We start from the raw sequence: 27,045 nt of genomic DNA, 5'->3' as shown, positions 1-27,045 counted from the left end.
ATTTCAAACGCTAAATCATTATGGTGGAAAAGACAGGTGTATATACGTGCATATCCCCTATATGAAAATAGTTTTCATATAGGGCTACGACGCTTGCGTCTCACGCTTACGTCACACCATAATGGAATTTCAAACGCTAAATCATTATGGTGGAAAAGACAGGTGTATATACGTGCATATCCCCTATATGAAAATAGTTTTCATATAGGGCTACGACGCTTGCGTCTCATGCTCACGTCACACCATAATGAAATTTTATCTCATTATGGAGAAAAAACACGTATGGCTATCCTCGTAAATATCCATATACATATCCACCGAAAATCTCATTTTCGGTAACTCTCTAAAATAAGTAAAATTGCCAATTATCAGAAAAGTAATATATCCCAGCAGAAGAAATAAACTAATCATCAAAATATTGCATGTTTTTTATTTAAAATAAAAGTCCACTCACAAATTTAGGCCTAAGCCTGACGTCGATCCGAGATCTCTTCTACTCGAGCCTACTCACGTCTTGTTTCAAATATATAATTAAATCCCCAACTAAGAATCAACACTTATATAAAAATAGGCAAAATTAAAAGTGAGCCTTAAAACGCTCATCCTTGCCCAACTTCGCTATTAATAATTAAATAACGCCCGCAGTTCACCACAAGTACCGGCAGCCTTAATATAACTCTCTACAGTTTTAACAATATTAATCCAACGGCTAGATTCTACCCCATTAACCACTGAATTCTCCAATCTTTGAAAAATCTCAAACCTATCCAAAACTCCTCAAAAAATTCCAAACTTCACATCAATAGACTCTTCTCAACGTAATAAATTTAATTCCCTAAAAAACTACCTAACAACGGCGGCACCGCCGTCTGCTCCGCCGGCAACGGCGGCCAGCGGCTTACTCCGGCGACCTCCAATGTCTACCAAAATTTAACACAATCTTCCTCTCAACCCACTCTACAACTTCCCTAACTAGCACGAAGTCCAATTCCAAGTTTAACTGGGTCAAACAAACTAAAACATAAAAATGGAACCCTAGAATTTCTAACACCCAATTCTAGAATTTCTAACACCCAATTCTCCTTACCTAGACCAAGAGGGAGTGAATCATTTTGAGGGATTGATGCACGGGAGTAGAGCTTCCAATTGAGCCAAGCAGCTCCGGCTATGGTGGCCAGAGGAGGGAGTTCCTGTGACGGAACAGTCGGAGCTTTTGGGCGCGATTTCTCTCTCACGCTGGTGCTAGGGAGGCTCCCACCGGTCCAGGAAGAGAGAGGGAACGAAGGCCGACCGTTTGGGACCGGTGCGGCGGTCGGAGCTGGCTGGATGGCTGCGGACGAGCGTGGGGAACTTCCAGCAGGGAGAGAGGGCTCGGGGAAAAAGAGAGAGAATGAGAAGAAATTGTTTGGGCTTTTGACTCCAAACTAACCCGGTCCACCACCTAAAAACCCACTCCAAAAAATAAAACATCCCAAAATATACCCTAATAAAAATCACATTTTTACTAGCTAAAATTTACCCTTTTTACCGTTTTCAAATATTTCTCCTACGAATAATTTCTCCGAAATAATCATCCATCAAAACATCTCTAGGGTCATTTGAAACTATAAGTTCATTAACGAAGACGGTAAAACTCTTATTAACACCATGCTAGTAAATAAGGTAAAAATTTAAGAGTCGGGATGTGACTCCAGGCCCTAGGCCTGGATCTAGATCTGTAACACCCTGCCCCAGGTGTTAAAAGAATAAACGAATAAAATAAATAAGAAAATAAAATAGGATCTCATAATCAAACAAAACGACAAACATTTTGTCGTGTTGGGAACCTAAATTTTATTTTATTAATTTGCGGTTGCACCCAAAACTTGATCGAGCTGCCTACGTACCCTTTTAAAAGGAATCAAGCCACTCGTAGTTCAACATTTTAATCTACTTATCTACCTTCACTAACAACATCTCATTTACAACTATAAATCCAAAATCAAACCATACTTACGGACTCATAAAAACCATTTCATCAAATCAACCCGGCCATACAAAGCCTCACGCATCAACATAACTATACCAAATGATTATCATTCTAATATAAAGTTCCAAGAGAATAATTAAACTCAACTTATGCCAATCATCAAGCATGCATTCCTTCACGTTGAACTCAAATTTACCAAGTATTCTAACTTAAATTTACTATGGACACCCATCTCAACTAAAACCAATCTCAAATCCATACATAACACTCCAATATTCACTTCAATGCATAAACACACTCCAACAACTGTCTAATAGTAATATTCCTATACCCGGTTATCAATTTTAACATTTAATATCGTTAGTCTTCGAAAAATCCAAAACCTAACCAACATCCTAATTTACTCTCAGCACCCAAGACTATCATTATTATTATTATTATTATTATTATTTTCTTTCAAACCCTCGTACTTCTATATCTCAGACTAAAAGACTCAATGTCTTAATCAAACTCCACATGCACGTCCAACCTTCCCAAAAGGTCATAGCAATAAGCCTGCAGTACGACAACTCTACTGCATGAATCAAAGCAATTCAAGTAGAATGATGTCTCATATTAACATAACACACAGCCATTTCTCCATCACCCAACTTCCTCCTTTCTTGCAATTCAAGCAACACAGTTGGATTTTACTGCTACTGCCAAGCTCACCAGAACCCAAAAATACTCAACCCCCACTATTGTCGTCGTCGAATATAACAGCCGCACACACTGCCCAAAATCTCACAATCTCCAAAATCCTACCAATATTGAATTCAAGCATCTCAATCAGCTCCTTTAAAATCAGAATACTAACAAAACCAGAAACTACCAGAACAACCACCTACCGCCGCCGTACACAGCATCACCCACGCGCGGCCATCACTACCCAAATTCAAATTCAACAAAACTCAACCAATCTCAATTCCATGTATATATAGAGACAAAGCTCGAAGAGAAGATCAACTTGATACCTGAGTTGAACTCGGAGGTCGCCGGAAAACATCGAACCCTCGCCGGAAAAATCCCAGAACTTCTTCTATTCGATTCTTCCTCCTCCGAGCTTCTCTTCGAAAACCAGGAACATGGAAAGGTTTCTGAGATCGAGATGAAGCTATCCATACTAATGAGAGGCGTCGACGCTGCCGGAATCGGACTCGCCGGCGAACACAGTCTCTCTTCTCCTTCTTCGATTCTTCTCCTTCAAAGCTCCACTCTTCAAACTGGAATCACAGGGAGGTCGGAAAGGACAAGATGAAGCCATCTCCACCAACCTTCCGCCACGTCGTCGCCGGAGGACGAAGAAAAAGTCGGGTTGATCCGTTGTCTCTATTCGAGTCGAGGATGACCCGGTCTAGGTATGAACTCATTTTTTTCCCCCCGTGCCTCTCCCGTACCTTCCTCTTTTTCTTTCTCTCTTCCTCTTCCTTCTAGACCTTTCTTCCTCTAAAAAAAAAAAATCTTCTTCTTTTTCTTTTTTTTCTTCTTCTTATTCTTTTATTTTATTTTTTTGTATTTATTTGCATTTCAATATATATTTCCCATAATCTAATCGATATTACCAGGAAATTTTGGTTTCACCTCACATCTTAATACTAATTTTATATATAGGCACGTATAAATGTAGTTACAATTTATTTACCTTTAAGAAATACCGGGGTATTACAAGATCCGAACCAGCTCACACAGTTGAGCCCAGATCCGCCCCGACCTAGGTTCCAGCCAAATCATCACCTGGGAAACTTCCCAACCTTTGTCGAAATCTACCATCCTTCAGATCTCCTCCAGACAGTTGCCCACCACCAAACTTTTGGATCGAATCGCAACCCAACTCGACCACCAATCCAAATATGCGCTCCAACAACCAAGATAGTTGTCGCACATCCACCAGACGAAGCCTAGAACCGCGACCACCAATCCCGACTAGCCCTAAAACCACACTATCTTTCAGACGAGCCCTCTGTGGCCTCATTGGACTTGTCTCGCTTACCGTCACCAAGCTTGATACCCACCACCATGGTCGCGTACCGCCCCCAACCTCTTCCTCTCTTCATTGGATCTGAATGGAGGAAGTGACCACAGGTCGATACGTTACCCACGACCAGAGTTTTGGCACAGCAAAAGTCGGGCTCGATGCAATCGGCACCGACGACGGTGTTGAGACAGTTCTCCACCGACGAAGGAGGAGGGTGCAGAGAGGCCGGAAGCGGCTCACTCCTAACCCTAGCAGAGAAAGCTCTTTAGGCGACATTTGTAGACTTGTATAGACTCATAGAACTATTCATCCAACCTCAAGTTTAAAGTACGGACAGTAAAGTGTCAACCATGAAATTAACTGATATGTGCTCGTTGTTTCATGATTTTCTAATAGGGTGCCTTTCTAATAATTATTTGTTCTCTTTCTAATAACAGTACGTAATTCAAAGGTTTAAGTTGCTTGGAACGAACTGACCTATTTATAAACATTTCTATCATAAGGGAAAAACAATAGGGCCCAAAATAATATATAAATATATGTTTAGGAATTATAATGATAATATGTTTATAAATTTATTTCGTATATCTTTGCTCCTTTACATATCGATCATAATTGTAAATCTAAAATTTGAGGTGTCATTAACAAACATAGTACCTTAGTTGGTTTTTTCGTTAAAATGACATACATGCGTGGCAAATATTTAATAAGGTAAACACTTCAGATGGTACCTAGACACTTAAGATATGCACTTTTTAGTACTTTTTTTTTAATGTAAGATACGTACGTACATGGTTTGAGTTATGTATGTTTATATTTTTTGGATAGAAATAAACTTGTATTATATGGAGGTGCCTCTGTTTATGCATGTATGGTTTGTATATACTGTTATGTTTCAACTAAAATGATGTTCATGAAGTAACTATATTTCCATTTTTTCATATATCAGCATCAGTGCAATTTCTTACTCAATCAAACAGAAAGAGGATATTTGTTAGAGTCAAAGAGTGTGATTCCACCTGTACACACGTCGTTTTAGGTCGATCAAATGAACATATCAACAGGAAATGATGAGAAGTGGATCGAAATGTGATTAGAGTCACAAAAGTCGATCATTTGTATTTTGATTTATGGTCAATCAGATCTGGCATGTCATCATGTATCTGACATGCTGATGCATATAGGGATCAAGTAGAAACTGTAGAATATGCCACGTCTCGACAATTTTCAATGTCGCAATCCCTCTGCCGTAACAATAGTGCAACCTGCCCCCTCTAACTCCTCCAAAACAAGATTTGGCCTAATAAGAATGTTCGACAACGCTCTAACCCAAGGCCCCGACCCGAGCTCAAAACTTATGGGAAGGGCTCAAGGGTTTTACGGGTTTGTTTCACAAGAAGACAGTAGTTTGTTGTTGTCTCAGGAACTTTGCTTTTGTTCATGGGAAGTATAACGGCAGCACCATAACTCTGATGGCATGGGGAGGAACTCGATCTTCAACAAAGTGAGGGAGCTGTCTGTGACAGGAGGAAGTGGACTTTTCAGGTTTGATAGGGGTTATGCTCTAGTAACCACTCACCACTCGGTCTTAGTCATTCAATACAGTTCTTATCCAAGTTTCGTTTTGAAATTAAAATGTGAAGTTCTTTATTTAATTCATTTTTCAGTCATATTTTAATATCTTCACCGTTCAGTTTGTAAAACCTAATGTATTGATCATTAATGTAAAATTTTATCCAAATTGATAATCGTTAATGTAACAAATTAAATTATATCAATAAATAAACCGTACCATAAATGATGAAATAAACTTAAAGAGAAATTGTATTAGATGGAGGTGCCTCTGTTTAAGCATGTATGGTTTGTATGTTCTGTTATGTTTCAACTAAAATGAAGTTCATGAAGTACCTATATACCATTCTTCCGTATCAGCGTCAGTGCAGTTTCTTACTCAATCCCAAACAGAGACGAGCAGGAAGAGGATTAATATTGTTAAAGTCAAGAGTGTGATTCCACCTGTACACAGTACACGTCGTTTTAGGTCGATCAAATGAACATAACAACAGGAAATGATGAGAAGTGGATCGAAGTCACAAAAGTCGATCATTTGTATTTTGATTTATGGTCAAATAAGATCAGGCATGTCATCATATATATGATATGGTGATGCATATAGGGATCGAGTAGAATATGCCACGTCTCGAAAATTTTCAACGTCGCTTTCCAGATTAGTTTGTTTAACCGGCCATTTCAAATTAAATTGACAGTTGATAATTAAACCACAAGGAATGAGCTAGCTAGGCTCTAAATGATTTTAAGAGGCTTATGCGTGTGTGGTTTAATTTGGATACATGCCACAAGTCTAGGCCTCAATTTTCAATGGCCTTGTATTACGGTTTTTGCCGCTGGAGTCAAGGGCTAAGAGACACAAAAGCGACCTAAACCATAAAAAGTTCTGAAAGAAGAGAATTACAAGTAGAGGAGATTAACAAACCAAAACCCCGTGAACATATATATTTAGTAGAAATCTAACATGGAATCTAGTAATCACATCATTTGGTATTCTAATTGAAATCTAACATGGAATCTATAAATCACATCATTTCCATATCAGCGTCAGTGTATCTGCAACTTCGATCATTCCTTTTCTGAAAAATGTGTGAAGATCGTAATTGCATATGAGGAATGCGGTGTGAGTTAATGATAAATTCTTTTTTAAATTTTAACTAATTTCATGTAATTAAATATAAATTTATTACTCACGATCAACCTAATAAGTTTGAAAATTGTGTGATAAATTTAAAACCGCAAATTTTACATGAATATAGAGGCAGAGCATGAGCACCATATTTTTTTGTATAGTTGTTACTTACATGTATAAATAATTTTTGTAATTGATTGCTTTTAGTTTTATTTGAAACTAGAATTTTTTTCAGTATATTTGTTAGTATCGTTGCATTTTTGTTGTCGGATGCAAGATCAAGACTTTTGGTCTATAGATTAATGAGATGTCAGTCACATCTCGCTCTTTCCAGTTTAATTGAGTTAGAGATTCTTTTTTTTTATTAATAGTAGATAGATATTTTGCGTTGCATCTACATGCTTTGTAATTAATTAGACCGATTTTTTAATATTTAAATTTCTCATTTCTCGCAAAAAAAAATCATCAACAACCGTCAAGCAACAGCTACTAGTAGTAGTACATGGAAAGCAGTGAATGCATAAAACCTATGAATATGCTTCTTCTTCTTTTTTAAATTACCTATGAATATGCATATGTATCCCTTTCATTAAGCTTGAGATTCCTTTAAAATACAAACAAAGCAATGCAAAGCTGACTTGGACCACCATTTCAGGCGCAACTTTCCCAATAATATGTTCCCTTTTGCTGCTTTGCAAGTTTTGCCTCAGGTCGATCACTAAAATAAAAACCCTACTGCTCCCTTTTCTTTATTCTATCTTCTCCTCCTCCCCATATTTCTTTCCATGGTCGGTCGTACGTGTTCCTTCTCCATTGGTCCACACCCCTATCAAAGAATCTTAACCATGAAACAATTCTCACCGTCTTTTGGAATTATCCCGATGGATCTGCCACCCCCTACAGAGCAAGTGAAGAAAGAAAAGAAGCCTACATGACCCTTGACAGTTTACACCCTTATATAAACCAGCTCGAGGCCTTCATCAAAACCCAACATTCAAATTTTCATACTCGAGCTAATTAAGTTGAAGTGATTCAACAATATGGCCAGGTACTACAACGACTACGATTCTAACTGGGATTATTTCTCCATCCCTCTCCACCTTTGCTTCTTCATCTCCATCCTCTTCTTCATCTTGGGATTCACATGGTACATAAACTACGAGTCCGTCATCGAAGACATGATGACTCAGGTCAAGCTCTTCCTCATGATCGTCCCCGTGATTCTGCTACTCGTCGTTCACTGCTTGTCTGGTGGCATGTCGTTTTTTGTGCCGTTGCCGGAGCAGGACTCGCTGCACAGAGCCGGAGGGTCTCCGTGGGGCGTCGCATGTGTGCTGATGTTTCTTTTTATCATGATCTCTTACCAGTCTTCTTTCCAAGAACGTTGGTTTCCCTTATACAGTAAGTAGATCGATGACGAAGAACATGATCGAATGGGGGTGTTTATGTAATGTTATTATTAGCTAGCTGTGTATAAAATCGGCCAAAAGGGTAATCTTTATGTAACGGTAATTTTTGTAATAGATTAAGAGTACTTGAGCTTTGGCTTCAATGGCTTTTCCTTGTTCTTTTAGGCATACAATACAAGACTAGCTACTTAACTACAGAGCTGCTTTGTTTGGAGAATATTATTTTGATGTACGCGCATAGCTATAGCTTATTGTTGTTTCTGGAAATACATATGATCTATATACCTGTGTACTTCTATCTGTGTAACTTATGATCGATTTACAAACTTTTTCCAAGTTCTGTCAAATCTTTTATTGTTTCAGAATGTTGGCTAATTGTGCTAGATTACTTTGCTCTACCTCAAGAGGTTAATAATGAAATCCCCAGTAAATTGAGTGACAGACGTGAAGAAATTGATAAGCAATAAATCTGCAATCCCCAGAATTCCTCCCTACATTAATTCTGGAGATTCATATCAAATGCATGATTACATTGCTTGTAACTGAAAATCCCAGAATTGCAGCTGTTCATCATTCCTTAAATGTAATAGCAGATATGTAGGATCTAAATTGTATAGCAGCAAATATTTAAGTCTGTATCATATCAATGAGAAAAAATCACGCAAAACATTCTTACCAATTCTCCTTTATTCTCAGTTAGAAATGAGTGAAATAATATTAGCGACTAGTTAAGATCTGATCCTCTGCAGAACAAGAGCGATTAAAATCATTGAAGACAATTGAAAGTAGAAAATTTGTTCCAGTCTTTTCCCATCAATACAGCTTTAAAGTTTTGATCTTTTTCTGGGGTTCTGTACGTATGTGGGTCTTTCCACTCTTTCGGCCTTCTCTATTATGATGATCTCATATTAGACTAGAGCTCAAATATGTGGCAACATTTTGTATGGTTTAGAAAGTGTGCTTAATCCATGGATAATGTATCTAATGGTGCTCCTACTCCTTACGCAAGCAGAGGTAGGCATGTATATAAACAGATATGAGATCAATTGAGAGTGTCATATTTGGCTCCATTTCTTAAACGTTTAACTTGGTTTGGCAAATGGCCATGTGGTTCCAATTGGGAACATAAGAAGAAGTATACCAAAATCAAATAGGTTGGAGGGAAATGCAAGACGTTTGTCTACATGTCCACTTCAGTTTAGAATATTTTCTGAAAAATATGCGAGTGACAAGTTCTCAAGTAATGTAGATGCTGGTTTGGATGGGATAGTAATGATAAGACATTTATACAAAGGGACATAAAAAATCAATTATTTAATGTCTTATCCTATCTTTCCGTCCAAACCAACATCCACATTATCAATCATACATACATCATATGATATTCTAAATTTTTCTAGTTAATAAATTCATACTCAATCGACACAATTACACTTGGATTTAAACTAGCTCGTAGAAATAACCGTCGCTTTACTCAATTATAGTTTTAGCGTGACTAGATCACCACTTCGCAAAAGAAGAAAGTGCAGGAGTACACTTATTCTAGCAATCAAACTAGAAACCTCAATATCTCACTTGAAAAAGAATAAGATATTGATTAGGGACTAAGTAAAGCTCCCCAAGTATAAAAATAGACAATACAATACAGCAAGCACAATGACAAGTGTTGCTTTCAACACGTGTCAGAGGTGTCAGCAGCACGTGACGTTTGGCCTGAATCATTGCACTAAGTTAAAAACAGGCCCACGACACTAGTACGGATGGTCAGGACCCGACCCATTAAAGGTCACCAGAAATTATAACCAAACTCTTTATGCAGATTGCTGACTGCAGCAATGGAAGGTAAAACGATTCAACAGTGCTTCGGAGTATTGAAACTCTAGAAGTGTTCCGTCACTGCCTAGTTTTAGTAGTTTTCCTAGCAGAAGAAGTATATCAAGCTCAAGCTAAGATCTGACACTTAGGTAAGTAGGGTAACTATGCATGGTTAGCTCCTGCCATGTTATAATGTAAAAGTGAACAGACTCAAGCATACTCTTTGAAAGATCAATTACTGATTATATAACAAGCATGGTAATAGGAATTACATAATATCTCAGCTCATCAGATAGAAGCTGACATAATGTTATTGATACTTGCCTTCTGAACAGAAAGACATTGAGCTACACAAGAAGGCCAAGGAAAGAAGGCTGATACGATATGAGAAAGAACAGCAGTACTAGAACAAAGGCCACACCCCAAGGTGATCCCCCAGCTCTGTGGATAGCTCCTGGCTCAGACCCTGGAATCCCAATGTTGACCTGGCTGCCTGTGGATAGCCAATGAACCACAATCACTAACAGCAAAGGCGAAATCACCAGCAAGCGTTGCAGCAGCTCAGACACAGTGGCCATTACAGCGTCATAAACAACATAACCTGCAAATACACAAATGAGTGTTGTAGTAGCAAGTAGGAGCCAGTTATCTGTGAGATTGGAAAGCAAAGAACTTGATCTGGGAGCTGAAGCCATAAGGAAGTGGTTAAATGTTGAGAGAGGGTGAAGCTTGTGTGGGTGAGTGTGTTTGAATTTTGAAAAGACTTACAAGTAGTGAAAGGACATATAAATGATCTTCAGTTTGTATTTAAGTTTGTGGATTTGGCATATGAGTACTAGGCAGCAGGATAAATAATTGAGACAGTAATTTTGCAACTTTTGTCCCATTCTCCACTCTATAACAGAGAATAATTACCAAGCTAGTTGGAATGTAAACTACATGGACTGAGATACTCACCAGAATGACTCATGAATTTAGCCCTACTGAATGCTGAAGCGATAAAACCATATGATAATGCATAGAAGTGTCAGTGTCAAGAAACTTTTGGTGGGGGGCCAGTGGGATGCTTCACATGTTTGAAATTGAGATTACCTCATGGTATAAAACTATATTTAGAAAAGTACCAAAATGAACAGTCAGATTCAAGTAAAGTTGGTAATTCAGCAGCAATGAATGGCACACGTTAAGGCAAGATGTATAATTTATCTGAATCCATCATGCCTGAAATAAACTAATGAGCAACTTTGTGCTCTAGAGGTACTGTGAACTTCCAAAATGTATTGATAGCGAGAAGTATCCTTTGGTGGGTAGGTGATAGTTTGCAACTGGGGGATAAATGATTAAGAAGCATATTCTGAGATTTCCAAATCTCATTAGGCCTCACATCCCAGTTCATCATGAAATAACTAGAATGGATACTCTTCAAGCCTAAAAGGAAGTTGTTCACAACTCATACGCTAAGTGATGGCGTGAATGTATGATACTATTGTAAAAAGTTCAAGAAAAATAATATTTTGATCAAAAGTACGTGAATGAACCAGAGTATATGCACTACTATGTGAAGTATTGTACTTGATTGCTAGATAGCACCATAGCATCATGATGCTAAATTTATATGATCCATATTAGAATACTCGTATAGAGACTTTCATATGCGAGTTAAATTGAAGGAACTGCCTCGCACATATATAAAATATCCAGGAAACGTCCAGACTGTACGTGAAGTTTGTTTTTCAAACATAATTCATCTCCTAAGTTCTTAACTTCCATGTTTCCTGTTTACTTTTCTGCAGGTTAATGCTTAGTGGGAAGTAAAACAGACTCAGCCATACCTTTATGAATATTCCCACTATCAAGTATGGCAATCATTTTAGTATATCTACCAGTCTCTCCACGTCAAGTATTTCAATAGAAAAGACAGCAATCAAATGAAAATGAAGACACTAAGGAGAAGCAAATTTTGAATATAAAGACATCTATTAACTAGAAAGAGGGCAATGCAAGGAAGGTTAGTAGGTATGAGAAAGGAAATACAAGTAAAAATCCCATTGAATTGGAATCACTAGAAGCCAAAGGAAAAATTACCAGCAAATGTTGCAGAAGCTTGGAGCTGTCAGGGTATCATAGTTCAAAATAGCCAACAATTCCAGGAACGAGTTCCAGAGAGCTATTGGACTTAAACAAAAAGAAAAGAAAGTCAGTATTCAACTCAAGTCATCTGGAATAATAAATATCACTATGAGTGAGGCACGACAATCATACTTGTCCATGATGCTGTACAGGAGACATACAGGCAACTTGTTGATGAAGAATCAGTAATTTTGTGCAATAGGATTAGTGTGACCTTCCATTACTTCTACCTAGCTTTCCCGGTAATTGAGAGTTTAGACTCTGGAGGAATAATCAATTAGAAGAAAAATTTATGGTTATTTGGATGACAGGAAACAAATTTCTGGATTTCCGAATCTCATTTCTTACACTCCTCAGGGCCTGCTCCTTAATCATATGTTAAATCAGGATATTGGACAAAGGTACTCCTTTGAAGTTTACATGGCATCTTTAGATGTCAACCTTGCAGCTCTCATATTCCGGGCTCTTTCCGTACATTGTTCGGAAAAGCAATGAAACAACACCAAATCCTTACTGCTTACTGATTGAACTTTTGATCTTCGATGCCAAAATTATATGCTTTCTCAAATCCACGATTTGTTACCTTCTGAACACCAGATTTCTCGTATGCTTGTTTGTCAATCTTGGCTCTCTTACTCATCCCTTGTATATAAATTGAAACTACCTTACAGTCTCTTCAAAAATATCTCAAGACGAACTACCACCCACCTCCAGAGTCCACCCAACTGCATCCAGGAACCTTTATCACACCCTTCTGTTTCATGGATACTCGCATATCAGCAGCATCACCCCAACAACCAGAGACAGAAGATACATTAGCTGCAAGTACATAGTTTGCTCCAAGGTGAGACTCTGATGTAAGGACTTTCCTGAAGTTATCATCTAAAGTAAAAACTATGTTGTGGTTCCTACAGGCACCCAAGAAACTCCGTAGTATAACTGAATTAGGCTCCATTGGCATGTTTTTGATAATTTCATAAGCTTCTTCAACCAGACCAGCTCTTCCAAGCAAATCTACTAAGCATCCATAATGTTCCATTGTTGGTTCAATATTATATGTTCTCACCATCTGATTGAAAAATTGTCGACCCTCACTTAGGAGGCCTAAGTGGCTACAGGCTGACAAGATAGCAGAAAATGCCATGCTGTCGGGTACCAGTCCAGCTTGTTCCATGTGGTTAAACAACAAGATAGAATCGTTTCCACGACCATGATCGGCAAGACCACAAATCATAATAGTCCAAGACTGCAAATTCTTTTCACTCATTGAGTTGAACATATGGAAGGCTTTCTCAACATGCCCACACTTAGAATACATCTCGACCAGAGCAGTTCCCAAAGCAACATCTATCTCTATGGGATGGACGATAATGTAGCAATGAATCGACTTCCCTATGCTAATATCGTGTAGACGGGTACACGCAGTAAGCAAGCTTACCAAAGTGACCGAGTTTGGGTTTTCATTAGCTAGCTTCATCTCTCGAAATACCCTCAAGGCTTCCAATGGGTAGTTGCTGCAAACAAAAAAAACAACAACATTCATGACAATGTACTAAACTTTAGCTTGAGTTCTGTTAGATGACTACTCTACCAAAAGAGTCTAAAGCAAAGTTTGACAGCAGTGACCAGATACCTAAACTCGTATGCAATGCAAAGAACAAACAAAGGTTTAGATATCCATACCAAGCAACGTATCCGGCAATCAAAGAACTCCAAGAAACCACATCTCTCACAGGCATTTCCTCAAACACCTTCCGCGCAATCCCAACCTCACCGCAATCAGCATACATTCTGAAAACCTCATTCCCTATATACCGATCCGAATCGAAACCAGATTTCATAATCAAACACTGCAGCATCCCACCACCTCCAACCATCCCACATCGACCGCAGGCCTTCACAACAAAAGGGTAAGTAAAGTTGTCACCTTTAAGCCCAACTCTGTGCAGCTCAGAGAAGAATCTGACAGATTCAATCGGAACCGAGCTCTTTGCATAAACCCTAATAATCGAATTCCATGCAAAAAGCGGAGGACATATCGGTACATAACCAAACACCAATTTAGCAAACTCGATTGAAATCGAGCTCGCTAAGTTGATATAATCGGAGACGAAATTTGGGTTGTGATCAAGACCCGTTTTGACGACCGGAGAGTGGAGCTGGAGAAGATGAGCCGCTGATTTCGATCGGTGAATTAGGGCTTGAATTTGGCGGGAAACCATGGGAGGGAGCTTTAAATGTGTCCAGGGTCCGATCGATTCAGTCTATTTCTGATTTTTTCTGAAGTAATGGAGCAAATAGCAAAACGGCGTCGTATTAACGAAGGGGAAGAAGAATTGAACCCTTTATATATAAACTCTCAGTTTCACTGTTCAAAATTATCAGAAACAATGAAAGGTTCGGAGTCTGGGGTTTCAATGGCGAAAGAGAAGAAGAAGACGATGAAGCCTCAATTCGTTCCGGCCAAAGATGATAGCAAACCTGTGCTTCAAGACCCAGTAATATTTTTTCTCTTTTTGTCTGTGTGAATATTAAAGGTGTGATTTTTAGGGTTTGGTTTTGATTTCTGAATTGGGGTTTGTGTGTTTTAACTGTTTTTGATAGATTCTGAGGTCGGATCCAATTGAGACTGAGGAAGCTGTGCTGAGATTGCCTCCATTTTCACTATTTCCAGAGCATCAGGAAAAGGCTTGACGCCAAAATGGGGTGAAATGCTGTTTACTTTTACTGCGCTCTTGTTTTTACTAGTTGAATGTTCAGTAGCTTCAATGAGATTAGATGGTCCAAGAGTTGACATTTCTACTGCAATGTGAATTGGATTTGTGGGTTTCTTTAGAAGGCATTGAACTAGTATTTTGTGTGTAACTGGATGAAAGTTGCAATGAAGGTCTGAGTTGTGAAACACATTGTTTTGCTACGAACCATATAACTAGTTTTGAATTGCTCTGTGTAATGGAGGCTGGTGAATACCAGCTGAGTAAGTCTCGATTGCTTTCTATGCATTTCTGAAGAGATTCGATTATCCGTGTCATGAAAAAAAAGCTTAGGACTTGATATGCCGTAATACCACGATTGCTATGAAACACTCTTGCTTTCATCTAATGTCTAGTGCAAGATTAATGCTTGCAAAGTGTATTGTTGCCTCCCCCCCAATTGGCCTCATTTCATTTGATTCTGATTCCTGCTTGTAATTGATTAACCTTAGGCATTTGTTTGTGGATCGTTAGTATTATTGTTACAGCTACTTGCGGGTACTTTTGGAACATAGATCTAGGTAGATACTCGATGAAGAATTATCAATTCCCTAATTTTCTCCTATAGCTTGTACTTTGGACTTAACTAGAGTTTGAGTAGGCAGCACCGGGATCCTCCTTTTGGCATAGTATGGCTGAATGTGGATTAGAGCAAAGTCAGACTTGCAGCTGGAGGTTTTATTGTAAGTGGCAATGATGGTGTTGAACTATATATAGGTGCCTGCAGGAACTCTTTGAATTGTTGGGGTTGGTATGAGTTAACTTCGGCTGAAACGTTGGTTTCTGATTTAGTCACGAGTTGGCTTTGAGCTTCAGTATGTATTCCACCTCTTGGTTGAAGTTGTCTCGGCTCTATCATCTGATCAATTGAAAGTGGGATGACTTCTAGTCTCTTGCATGTGTGGTTGCTGAAAGTAAATGCTTATGGCCAGGATGGTGACTGGTCTCTAGCTTGCAGCATACAACACATCTACTGTCGATGGAAATTCGTTGCTGATCGTTGATCTGGGCAGTCCTTGGATCTCTCCTGTGATAATTAAGATCGTACCTATAACATCAGCTGGTCTTGATGACGATTCTACAACTCTTACCAGACTTAGATTTCTTTGATTACATCATCTTGCATCTTATCTGGCTCAAATCATTGTATATGTTGTTCCTCAGCTTCAGTAGCAGCTAAATGATATCTTTTTACCTTGTTGGGATGTTGCCCAAATGTTACTATATTGCTGCATCTTGGTAATCTTACTAAACATTGGGACGATTATCTTCGTTTGGTCACACAATCTCACTAAATTCGAGTGTTATATGACTGGCCTCCACCTTTATAGTGACGGTAGGAAACACACTTGGATAGCACAATCTTATTGAGGTTTGCCAACACTCTTTTACAGGATCATAGCCAAGCCCAGTATTTGCAGACTTGATGGGATAAAGAAGTGAGACGATGATAATAATAGTGCAAGTGACTGTTGCCTGAAGTTGAGTAATGCTAATGCTAGTGACAACAAGCCGGTGATGGTAATGTAAATCAATACTAGTAAATGCGTTCAAGACCCATGTTCCACCGGTTTGACGATTTTAATGTGTTTTCTAAGGTTCAAGACCATGTTCCACATGATACGTATAACGATTTGATAGTCTAACTCTAACATACTACAAACATGAAACACATATCATTCTATGAAATCTAACGAATGCGAGCATTTAACATAAACTCTACATTTTGAAAGAAAATGATGTTTGAATCCGCATTCACATGATCCCAATACATTTAAAGATTAGTCTTACGAAATAAAATAAAAAAACAAAAAACAATGATTTTTTTTTTAGATCTAACTTATATGATCATGTAACGTAAACTAAAAATTTAATTATTAGATCGTTTTACAATTGCAAACACCAACACTTTGATTTTTCTATGAGATCTAACGAATGACGAGCATTTAACGTACACTTAAAACATTTTGGATGAAAGTTGATGTTTGAATCCGCGTCCATAGGTTCCAATACATTTAATGATTAGATCGTCTTGCTAAATAAAACCATGAAACAATGATTCTTATTTTGAGATCATTCTTGGTTTGAGATCTAACGTGCCCAGCCATTTATCGTAAAATGAATTCTTTTCAGAAAAAAAAATGAATTTTGTCCGCAAATGATTAATTCTGTTACAATCACAAAATCGCGATCATTCTCTCAAATCTGAGCCTCGCGACGTCCTCAGATTGACCGTCATGCACAACAACAACACAAAATGCATGCACAAATCACACCAATCACCATACTGAAAGCACTGAAATCACTCTACATAAGAATCAATCATTTTGAAAAAATCTAATACACTTTCAAAAATGTCACCAAAAACCAAAGAGAAAAAGGAAAAAGAAGATGAAAAGAAGGTAGATAGAGAGAGAGCCCTGAATAATGCGTTACTTGACCAAAATTGGATTGACGAATGAGTTCCCACCACACCACACGGTCCACACCCTCCAAAACCAAACCCTCCTCTCCTCTCTCTCCTTTCTCATTTCTCTCCTCTCTCTGTTTTCCCGCATCGTCTCACAGTTGGCCTCTCTCACCTCTCTCTCAACCAAACCCTAACCCCCAAAATTTCCAATCTTCCACCCACCAAACCCTAAATCGAACCCCAATCCGCCTCAATCGACCTCCGATTCGACCGATTTGTCCATGGAAGCTTCGTGAGGTATAATGATCGAGTCGCTGCAGCACCGTGAGAATTCATTTTATGGGTTTGAGCAATGCCGGAGCTTCGAAAAGGTGTCCGCCGTGGTCGTGCTAGGGTAGAAGCTCACAAGCCTTCGGTCCCGCCTCCGCCGCCGCCGCCGCCGTCGAGGAGGACGCGTGCCGCCGTCGCGAGGGAGGCTGCTGTGGCTGTGGTGAGGCCGAGGACGAGGTCGGCCGTGAAGAAGCTGAAGGAGGAGGAAGACGTGCCGGAGCCGGTGAAGGAGGTTGAGAAGGAGAACGTGATTGTGATTTCGGAGAAGGAGGAGTCCGATTCAGAGGGCGAAAAGGAAGAAGAACAAGTCGAAGAAGAAGAGGAAGAAGAAGAAGAAGAAGAAGAGGAGGAAGAAGAAGAAGAGGAGGAGGAGGAAGAAGAAGAAGAGGAGGACGAAAAAGCTGAGATGGCTGACGATAGTGGTGGCCTGAGCGCTAATAAGGTTACCGGGGCAGAAGAAGAGGGCAGTACGGCGCCGTTTCCCGAAAAGGTAGCCGGAAATTTCCGCCCTTTATTTTTGTGTTTATTTCAGCTGGTTTCTGATGAATTGTGTTTTTTTTTTTTTTTTTTCTTGTTTCCCTTGTTTAATTGCGGTAATGATGGTTCTGATATTGATGCATGAAGCATTCGTGTTGTTTAATTTATTGATTTGCTGTACATTTAGCTATTGATGCTTTCGGTGACTGGAATTGATGTTTAATTTATCATGATAAGGGAAAGAGATTATCTTTCAGCTTGAAATGATTAGTTAACTGATCTATGCTCTGGGTTCGATTTGTGAAGGTTCAAGTAGGAGGATCGCCGCAATATAAGGTGGAAAGGAAGCTGGGCAAAGGTGGTTTTGGTCAGGTGTTTGTTGGTCGTCGCGTTACAGGTGGAGTTGATCGCACAAGTGGTCCTGGTGCTATCGAGGTAAGTTTGGAATTTCTTATTTTGCAAAAAAATGTTTGGTTATTTCATTTTTTTTTGTAAATTAGTGTTCTTGATTCCGATTTTTTGTATTTATCAGGTAGCATTAAAATTCGAGCACAGAAACAGTAAAGGCTGCAGCTATGGTCCTCCGTATGAGTGGCAAGTTTACAAGTGAGTCTTTTTCTTTCCCTTAGATCATTAATCTTTCCATTTTTTTTTTTTTACTTTCAACCGTTACATTCATGTACCAATATACGTTACGCAGTTGTTCAAAAAATTGATTATTACTTATTGCTTCGCAGCACTCTTGGTGGTAGTCATGGAGTTCCCAGAGTACATTATAAGGGAAAGCAAGGGGACTATTATGTTATGGTATGTTCAACTATCCTATCTTCTGCTTTTAAAATAGAATGTCCTATCATCTGTATCAAATTTCAGTTATTGATAGAAATTTCTTATGTTGAACTTTCTAATTTCTATATTTGCAGGTTATGGACATGCTAGGACCCAGCTTATGGGATGTATGGAATACTTCAGGGCAAGCGTGAGTACTTATGAAATTCCTGAACATCCACTCCTTATGTCCATTCATTTGCTGTTGTTATAATATCTTGGCTCAACTATGCAATTGAGCTGGAAACCTTGTTTGACATTTTCTGGGGCTTGCATGGGGAGGCTTTACTGCTGGAAAATCTCTAGAAACCTGCTTCAAGGCATTAGTTTTTCGCTTATGGGAATTTCTTAATGATGATTAATGAGTTTTCCACTTTTGTCATTAATGGGAATTTCTTAATGAGATAGTGGTTTTACTGCCTTATAGAGAATAGGATACGTAGACATTTGGCTAGTGGACTTCTTTGCCTAGGCACTATCTTATCTGTTGTTATGCAATATTGTGTTTTTGAATATACTGCAATTTATGTGCAGTTGAATTATGCACATTGTTTGACTTAATCTTTATGTTCATGTTAGTGTAGGATTGGTTTCAACAATTAAACGTGTATGTTCCATTAATGTGCTCAGTTCCTGTGCTTCTTGAAACCACGTTTACTTACAAACTTTCTGGTTATGTTTGAATGTACTCAGGATGTCTGCAGAAATGGTAGCTTGTATAGCTGTTGAATCTTTATCAATTCTGGAGAAGATGCACTCTAGAGGGTATGTCAATACAGTCATATCATTTCAGCACTTTCGTGGTCTAATTTTGCCTAATAACAATATAAGATCTTTACAAACTTGTTAGTTTCTTGTTCACTTAAAAGGAATTTCGCTTTTGATTTCCAAATCAATTTGAACATGGTTTGTTCAATATCAGGTATGTGCATGGAGATGTAAAGCCAGAGAACTTTTTGCTTGGTCAGCCAAATACCGCTCAAGAGAAGAAGTTATACCTTGTTGATCTTGGACTAGGTGAACAGAATACTTTTTACCCTCTTCTATCTAGTTATATAATCTAGTTTCATATCTCATGGATTATATTACAACTTTATCTTGCAGCAACAAAGTGGAAAGATAGCTCAAGTGGGCTTCATGTTGATTATGATCAACGTCCTGATATGTTTAGGTGAGCTAATATCTCCTTTCCTTTCCTGGTTTATGGATTGCAAATGGATTTCTCTCATCCTTAACCTTAAATCTGTTTACTGTGTCATCTCCAGAGGAACCGTTCGATATGCTAGTGTTCATGCTCACCTGGGAAGAACCGCAAGTAGACGAGATGACCTCGAATCACTTGCTTATACACTTATCTTTCTCCATCGAGGAAGGTTGCCATGGCAGGGCTATCAGGTATGCAATAATCTAGAATTGATTCTGGTTATCTCTTCAAGTGAGTTTGTACACTTTATCTGAACTATACTTGCTCCTGTTTCAGGGTGATAACAAATCTTTCCTAGTTTGTAAAAAGAAGATGGCAACATCACCTGAAATGCTGTGCTGTTTCTGCCCTGCAGCCCTAAGGCAATTTCTTGAGATTGTAGTGAACATGAAATTTGATGAAGAGCCTAACTATTCGAAATTGATATCACTGTTTGAGGGATTGATAGGAACAAATCCTGCTGTAAGGCCATTAAAAATTGATGGTGCTCAGAAGGTAAATTTGATGCAACATGTTATACTGTTATAGAGTTCTTTCTGGATGATTATGGGCTCCTAATGTTGTTTACTACAAATGCTTGTAGATTATTAGCCAGGTTGGTCAGAAACGGGGCAGATTGAATATTGAGGAAGATGATGATGGGCAGCCAAGGAAGAAAGTTCGGCTAGGAGTACCCGCTACGCAATGGATTTCAATTTACAATGCTCGGATGCCTATGAAACAAAGGTATAAATTCATTTTACGTTGGATGGTTTTTCGTACTCCTCAAACAGATTCAAAAGACATGAAGTTTTGAACAAGAGTCCCCAACTATTCGTTCCTTACCTTTTGCTGATTTATTTTTAGGTATCACTACAACGTCGCTGATGCAAGGTTGGCACAACATGTGGAGAGAGGGATTGCAGATGGTCTGCTTATAAGTTGCGTGTCTTCGTGCTCTAATCTGTGGGCACTTATTATGGATGCTGGAACTGGTTTTTCAAACCAAGTTTATGAGCTTTCTCCCTTTTTCTTGCACAAGGTTGATCTCTTTGCATGTCATATACTTGTACAAGATACTATACTCTATAAGCAATTGTCGTACTTGTTCATTTTTGTAAAGATCTGAGTCAGAATTGTTGTTCTAATTACAGGAATGGATCATGGAACAATGGGAGAAGAATTATTACATCAGTTCTATTGCTGGTGCTAACAATGGAAGTTCCCTTGTGGTGATGTCCAAAGGTATGCTCACTTATATGATTAGTTTGTGGTATTAAACTGTCTAATGATGAGGTGCATGAACTATGTGGAAGTGTGTTCTGTAATGTTAGATTTCCTTTGTAGACTATTGTCTAGTTTGGCATCCACATCAGTTCAATCCATTTTTTAGCCACTAGATAATGGAACTCTGATCCTAATTGTGCAGGAACCCAGTATACTCAACAGTCCTACAAGGTGAGTGATTCTTTCCCGTTCAAGTGGATAAACAAAAAGTGGAGGGAAGGTTTTCATGTAACTTCAATGGCAACTGCTGGGAGCCGGTGGGGTGTTGTAATGTCTCGGAATGCTGGCTTCAGTGATCAGGTGCCTATACTCATGTTATACTCAATGGCTGTTGTTCACCCAATAGGAATACTAGTGTTTGAATTGATCACATTCTCAGGAGGGGCACAATTAATAAACATAGGGTATTTTCAAGTTAATTTTTGATTAAGAGAAATGATCTTTTTTAGGGTAACCAGTCCGAGAGATCTATCATGATCTATTGATACTGTTCATGCTAGGTTGAGTTTGTCCAGAGATGGTTAAATTTAATCTTACATCTATGACCCTGTTTTTTACAAGTTAACCCCAAGTATGGCAAAGTGATGTGCTACTTTTTAAGCATCTAACTACAGTTGGCAGTATACACGTGTTGTGTCCTCTCTCATTTGTCATTTTGGCTTATCTTAGGTGGTGGAGCTGGATTTTCTTTATCCAAGTGAAGGCATCCACAGACGCTGGGACAATGGTTTCCGGATAACATCAACAGCTGCAACCTGGGACCAAGCGGCTCTTATCTTGAGTGTTCCCAAGCGCAAACCTGGTGACGAAACACAGGAGACCCTGCGTACATCACAATTTCCTAGCACACATGTCAAGGTATAGATTTTTGCGATTCTAGACAATGCAGTATCAGCATGAAGTGCAGGACTTCAATAATGATTTCATTTTTGAAGACTGATATATCATTGATCTTGGACTGACTTGGTTTGTTTTTTGCACAGGAAAAATGGGCAAAAAATCTGTATCTTGCATGTTTGTGCTATGGACGCACTGTATCTTAGACTCCGTTCAATTGCATGGAGTTTGTAAGTCAGTCAGAAATCATGTTGATGTCTTTTTTCTTTGGTCCCCTGGGTCAATATTGTCTGTAAGGAAAAATTTGTTGTAGGAGAGGAGTTGGCTGCACCAGCACCAACTCTGTTGTACCATAAGTGTAAGCCGTATTAGTGGCCGTTTTATTTGATATCTTACTCCCCAGTAATTATTAGTAAAACTACAGTATGCAGCTCAGTGCATTTTCGCCATATTGATTTTCTCACAGTTATGCAAAGATGTAATAATGCCCATCCTGTCACAGATGTGCTGTAACTCCTGCAAGTCATTTGCGCTTTGCGTTCAAGGTCTGGATCACTACTATTGGTTGAAAGTAGAGAAATATGCTGAATGCAGATTAGTAGATTACACCATGGTGCCCCCAGACTCAAACTTACCCTCTTAGATGTCATAGGGTAGAGATCAGATACTGCCTCTTCAAATTGAACTGGATTTAAACTTTCATTGCAGGCACTTATGCACAAGCTCTATGCTTGTGTAATCTATGAGTTCATATATGCAAAGTAGATCACTACCTATATTGGGAGTCTTAAGCTCACCGGCGTCACCGCTAAGAAAATACATTTGCCATAGTCTTTGAGTTCTCATAAGAATAATCGGGGTAGTGGTCTCAGCATGTAAATCTCCATAATTCATTGCATACGTATCCAAAGCGACCAAAAGATTAAGAGAAACTAATTAAATAAAAACGAGTAAACATCTAGGGGTCTAATTTGAAAGAGAGAATATGCAGGGACCAATGAAAAAGATAGCAGTGGATTACTGGGAGATATGGTATCCAAAACCAGAAGCTTTTCTCCCTCCAAAGCAATGTCCACGTAGTACGTTTCACTCTGTACATAACAAATATCACTTCCAGTTAACACAGAGATAGAAAGAGAGAAGATGGCTTCTTCTTCTTCTTCTCATCTCTCAGCCATACCGCAACGCCTGCCAAAATCATCACCAGCCCACTGTGAGTGTGTTCTTTCTCTCTCTGAAACTAAAAAGCAGTCATTTGCTTTCAGTACTTTTATCTGGTTTTCTGTTTCTTTAGTTGCATGTATCTATAAAAGCATGAATACAGTAGCACATGTAGAAATGGTATACCTTTGTTGATTAGTTGGTTGAAAGACAGTGATTCTAAGTTTCTAACTATCATTTGTGTGTGTGAAATTTGGCAGTGAACTCAAAGTCAGTCGGGTTTCACGTAAGATCCAATCTTGACAACGAGAGTGGCAGTCCGGGGGATTCGGATCATTCAGCTAAACCATCAAAGGTATTCATCTTTTATTTTTTCTATTGAATTATCTTTGTGTTTTATAAGCAATTACAATAGTTTCCAACAAAAAATGGCATGTGTGTTGGCTTGATTCTTATTGCTTTCATGTGATCTGATGCATGTTATTGGGTAAGTCTCTTGATACTCATTCGTGTTCTTAATTACACTCATTGCTCAATATCTTCTTTTTGTGGGCTTTCTGAATAGTTTATTCTATCTGTCTTGAATCAGTGGATTTTGTATTTTGTTCAAGACAAGATATAGTTTTTCTCCTGTTTTGGTCTTCTGTGGAATATAAACATTTGCTCTCTCTCGAAACTTCAACTTGTGCAACCTAATTCACTTGTATTGTAATATTAGTTTGAAGTGTGTAATTTGGTGTTAATGGAATTCAAATACATTACTGTAAAAGTTACCATGGATATGCTTTTGACAATAGGCATCCAAGGTCTTAATCTCTCGACGATTGTGTCTCACATGTCTATGCTCAACTGCTGCTTTGATAAGCAACTCTCCAAGGGCAGTTGCACTGGATGGAAAAGACAGACCACCTGGGTGCCGGAATTGTGGGGGAAGTGGAGCTGTGCTTTGTAAGTATAAATGTTGATTTTTGTTATCCATGGTTGCAAATGATCTCGATTTTATTATATTGGGATCTTCCCTATAAATCCTTCTCAGATATTATATTTATCTCCCCAATATTCATGTAGGCAGATAAACTGTGCATCCACTCCTCTGGTATTATTTCTTTTAGCCAAATATTCGCGTGTGCAGATAAGTTGTAAAGACTATATTGGTTCGAAGGTTCAGCTAGAAAACAAACTCTTGAGTTTTTCATTTGCCATAATCACTTCATATATGAGTTCCTCTTTTCTTTGTTGGTAATAGGTTCCTGATTTTCTTTAGTGGGTATCTTCATCTCAAAAGCTGGTTGTTCTGGTTAGACTCAACTAATTGAGATGCTTTAGATTATGCCTAAGTTTTTGCTTTGGCTTGTTAGGGGAGAAACAGAGTGCTTCTTCTTTTCCTCTTAGGTACTATATGTTGGAAAAAGATCTGGACATAGATACATTGCTTGGGACACATCCATCATTTGGGTTTCCTTTTCTGTTGCAGTTTAGATGTACTGTTACATGTGGTATACCTTCATCAATGAGTTGTTCATTTGCTTTTCATTTAGGTGATATGTGTGGTGGAACCGGAAAATGGAAAGCTCTCAACAGAAAACGAGCTAAAGATGTGTATGAGTTTACAGAATGTCCAAATTGTTATGGTATGAGTTCCCATTGATACTCATATTTCTGTTTTTGTTTCATATTTTCCTTGAAAAAAAACATCGATACACTATTACAGTTTTGTTGCATTTGTAGTCATCAGAAACTGAATCAAGTAAATAGACAAATAAGAGCCGTCATAAACCGTAGCAGATACTTGTGAATTTGGAGCCATTGCTTTTCCCTCCCATCTCAACATTCTGTTGTGTTGTATCCTACTGTTATGGATACTCATTTTATTTGATGAGTGATTGGTTCTTCTTGTGGTCAGGTCGTGGGAAACTCGTATGCCCCGTATGTTTAGGGACTGGTGTACCAAACAACAAAGGTCTTCTCAGGAGGCCTGATGCAAAGCAGCTACTTGAGAAGATGTACAATGGTCGGCTAGTGCCAAATTCTTAACAGAAGCCATCCAACAACACCGGCGAGTGATCCTCCACAGAAGGGTTCATTTTTTTCGGCAATGTGACCGTTAGTTTCTAGTTCACACCTCACAATAGTGTTAATCAATTAATTTAGATTGGTTAAGAAGGCAAAGATATGTATAGGTAGCTGTAATTTCCACTACTGTATTGTGTTGTACTAGCAGGGCTGCCCATTGCAAACTCTGTGTAAGCTTATTTTGCCGGTTTCAGTGGTAATACTTTCTGAAGATTATCTTTTGGAGCTGGAGAGTGGTATGTACTGTGGTGCATGGTGTGTGTATTGTTCTAGGCTTAATATGCTGCATCAATTGAAACTCGAAGTTGGTAACAATATTTAGGTTCTCATTTCGTAGATGCTAGTCTTTTGTTAACTCTGTTTGTAGTAATCTCAAAGTCATCTGTTGTTTCTGTATTTCAATCTCAAAAACCAAAATACCAAGTGATGTGTAGTTGCTTACTTTCATGACTTGTAGCTTGATGCTTGGAGCTTGGTCTAGCCATAATAGTTTACTTTCATACTTCTTCAAAGCAAAACAAATTCTACATCATGCCATGGAAAATCAAGCATGATCCATGTCTAGTGATACAGTAGATCAGCAGCCGAACAAGAATGTTCAGCAGAGCAGCTCAGCAGCCAGTGAGAAGCAATTCAGAATCCCAAACTAAAGCTTAAGCTAATATCAAACGGGGAACCAAGCCATATCTTTACAAACAGAATCTTAGAGACCAAGTTAAAGATCTTTTTTGAATTGTTCTTGCATGATTAATATACATAGGTATTAGATCAGAAGTGTAACAACGGTGAAACCATACAGCTAGGATTGTACACTAACCAGAAAAAAGAAAAAAAAAAGACAAAAGAAAAAACATGATTAGACTCGTTAGAGCACGAACCAAGTTCCATATTTGAGCATGTTGGAATGATATATTCTGCTCTCCTCAGCAATACTTTGTCCCCTTATCTAGCCATATTGTGGCCTTAATACAAGCTGTGGATTACAAATTCCAGGTTTCTCCTATGTGTGACTACTGACTCCTATGTGTGATTACAAATACAATCTTTTTTACTTGGACTCACAAAAAATACAACCTTGGAATAATGACACAAATCTCCAAGTTAGAAAGTGCATCACTGCCAATATAGGACCTCAGAAGCCAACAAAATACAAACTATATACTATCAATCAATTCCCCTAACCAGAATGGCTGGCTAACAGAAAACCACCCAGAACAGAATTTGTAATGGAAAGAGTATGAACACTCCTCAGTCCTCACCCATCAACCAACTGATATTAAGTTTAGTAGCCCAAATCAACACATTGATTTAAATCAAACCACTAATCATCAAACCAAAACCCACAAATCCGTACACTAAGGATTTCAACTCTCCCACGATCTATAAGCGAAAAAAATATTTGGCAAATCTAACACAAACCTTTCAGCTAGTGCACACACATGCAACACCAACAGTTTCCTGTACAGAATACATGTATCATTGTCCTCGACTTTCTCAGCATCAAAGCAAAAAGATAAAATAGATGAAGGCTGCCAATAAGGAGCAAAAACCCAATCATAAGCTATAGGTACAGGCTATGAGGAAGTTCTTGATCGACGAACATAATCACATTTTATCAAGTATTTTGGAGAACCGCATGTCACAAAATGAAAGCTAGCTATAGCTAAT

At 38.5% G+C, this 27,045-nt stretch overlaps 5 protein-coding genes and 1 non-coding gene across 6 annotated transcripts; 4 read left to right on the top strand and 2 right to left on the bottom strand.

The window, feature by feature from the left end:
• Nucleotides 1–7,571: 7,571 nt before the first annotated feature.
• LOC101295497 lies at nucleotides 7,572–8,474 on the top strand. The gene has a single exon (XM_004294919.1). It carries the CDS (start codon nucleotides 7,725–7,727, stop codon nucleotides 8,091–8,093), a length of 369 nt encoding a protein of 122 aa, XP_004294967.1. The 5' UTR covers nucleotides 7,572–7,724; the 3' UTR covers nucleotides 8,094–8,474.
• Nucleotides 8,475–10,326: 1,852 nt separating this feature from the next.
• LOC101295207 lies at nucleotides 10,327–12,689 on the bottom strand. Its single transcript, XR_184301.1, has 3 exons — nucleotides 12,171–12,689; nucleotides 11,994–12,083; nucleotides 10,327–10,509 (listed from the first exon to the last, which is right to left on the bottom strand). It is a non-coding gene; the product is annotated as an uncharacterized LOC101295207 (transcript).
• Nucleotides 12,690–12,735: 46 nt separating this feature from the next.
• On the bottom strand, nucleotides 12,736–13,915 carry LOC101307682 (pentatricopeptide repeat-containing protein At4g21065-like). The gene is made up of 2 exons (XM_004296119.1): nucleotides 13,722–13,915; nucleotides 12,736–13,552 (listed from the first exon to the last, which is right to left on the bottom strand). The coding sequence occupies exons 1-2, from the start codon at nucleotides 13,913–13,915 to the stop codon at nucleotides 12,736–12,738; spliced, it is 1,011 nt and encodes a 336-aa protein (XP_004296167.1).
• A 172-nt stretch (nucleotides 13,916–14,087) lies between these two features.
• On the top strand, nucleotides 14,088–14,988 carry LOC101294923. The gene is made up of 2 exons (XM_004294918.1): nucleotides 14,088–14,536; nucleotides 14,643–14,988. Exons 1-2 carry the CDS (start codon nucleotides 14,276–14,278, stop codon nucleotides 14,730–14,732), a joined length of 351 nt encoding a protein of 116 aa, XP_004294966.1. The 5' UTR covers nucleotides 14,088–14,275; the 3' UTR covers nucleotides 14,733–14,988.
• Nucleotides 14,989–17,290: 2,302 nt separating this feature from the next.
• LOC101294343 lies at nucleotides 17,291–22,716 on the top strand. Its single transcript, XM_004294916.1, has 16 exons — nucleotides 17,291–18,021; nucleotides 18,315–18,443; nucleotides 18,541–18,614; nucleotides 18,746–18,815; nucleotides 18,932–18,987; nucleotides 19,530–19,601; nucleotides 19,759–19,853; nucleotides 19,941–20,007; nucleotides 20,102–20,231; nucleotides 20,317–20,535; nucleotides 20,624–20,766; nucleotides 20,887–21,061; nucleotides 21,174–21,264; nucleotides 21,449–21,606; nucleotides 21,976–22,164; nucleotides 22,290–22,716. The coding sequence occupies exons 1-16, from the start codon at nucleotides 17,554–17,556 to the stop codon at nucleotides 22,347–22,349; spliced, it is 2,196 nt and encodes a 731-aa protein (XP_004294964.1). The 5' UTR covers nucleotides 17,291–17,553; the 3' UTR covers nucleotides 22,350–22,716.
• Nucleotides 22,717–23,236: 520 nt separating this feature from the next.
• On the top strand, nucleotides 23,237–25,583 carry LOC101294638. The gene is made up of 5 exons (XM_004294917.1): nucleotides 23,237–23,356; nucleotides 23,565–23,659; nucleotides 24,102–24,252; nucleotides 24,843–24,935; nucleotides 25,208–25,583. Exons 1-5 carry the CDS (start codon nucleotides 23,287–23,289, stop codon nucleotides 25,336–25,338), a joined length of 540 nt encoding a protein of 179 aa, XP_004294965.1. The 5' UTR covers nucleotides 23,237–23,286; the 3' UTR covers nucleotides 25,339–25,583.
• The last annotated feature ends 1,462 nt before the right edge of the window (nucleotides 25,584–27,045 follow it).

The sequence above is a fragment of the Fragaria vesca genome, linkage group LG3 (assembly GCF_000184155.1).
Source record: "Fragaria vesca subsp. vesca linkage group LG3, FraVesHawaii_1.0, whole genome shotgun sequence".
NCBI lineage: Eukaryota > Viridiplantae > Streptophyta > Magnoliopsida > Rosales > Rosaceae > Fragaria > Fragaria vesca.
The sequence above is the reverse complement of the archived record's forward strand: the minus strand, read 5'-3'. Positions and strand labels throughout refer to the sequence as shown.

Coding starts and splice junctions, on each gene's coding strand:
- LOC101307682 (XM_004296119.1), bottom strand. CDS start 13,915: ATGGTTGGAGGTGGTGGGATGCTGCAGTGTTTGATTATGAAATCTGGT. Junction 13,553..13,721: donor ATTGCCGGATACGTTGCTTG/GTATGGATATCT, acceptor TTTTGTTTGCAG/CAACTACCCATTGGAAGCCT.
- LOC101294923 (XM_004294918.1), top strand. CDS start 14,276: ATGTGTCCAGGGTCCGATCGATTCAGTCTATTTCTGATTTTTTCTGAA. Junction 14,537..14,642: donor AACCTGTGCTTCAAGACCCA/GTAATATTTTTT, acceptor TGTTTTTGATAG/ATTCTGAGGTCGGATCCAAT.
- LOC101294343 (XM_004294916.1), top strand. CDS start 17,554: ATGCCGGAGCTTCGAAAAGGTGTCCGCCGTGGTCGTGCTAGGGTAGAA. Junction 18,022..18,314: donor CGGCGCCGTTTCCCGAAAAG/GTAGCCGGAAAT, acceptor CGATTTGTGAAG/GTTCAAGTAGGAGGATCGCC. Junction 22,165..22,289: donor TTCCTAGCACACATGTCAAG/GTATAGATTTTT, acceptor TTTTTTGCACAG/GAAAAATGGGCAAAAAATCT.
- LOC101294638 (XM_004294917.1), top strand. CDS start 23,287: ATGGCTTCTTCTTCTTCTTCTCATCTCTCAGCCATACCGCAACGCCTG. Junction 23,660..24,101: donor ATTCAGCTAAACCATCAAAG/GTATTCATCTTT, acceptor TTTTGACAATAG/GCATCCAAGGTCTTAATCTC. Junction 24,936..25,207: donor AGAATGTCCAAATTGTTATG/GTATGAGTTCCC, acceptor TCTTGTGGTCAG/GTCGTGGGAAACTCGTATGC.
- LOC101295497 (XM_004294919.1), top strand. CDS start 7,725: ATGGCCAGGTACTACAACGACTACGATTCTAACTGGGATTATTTCTCC.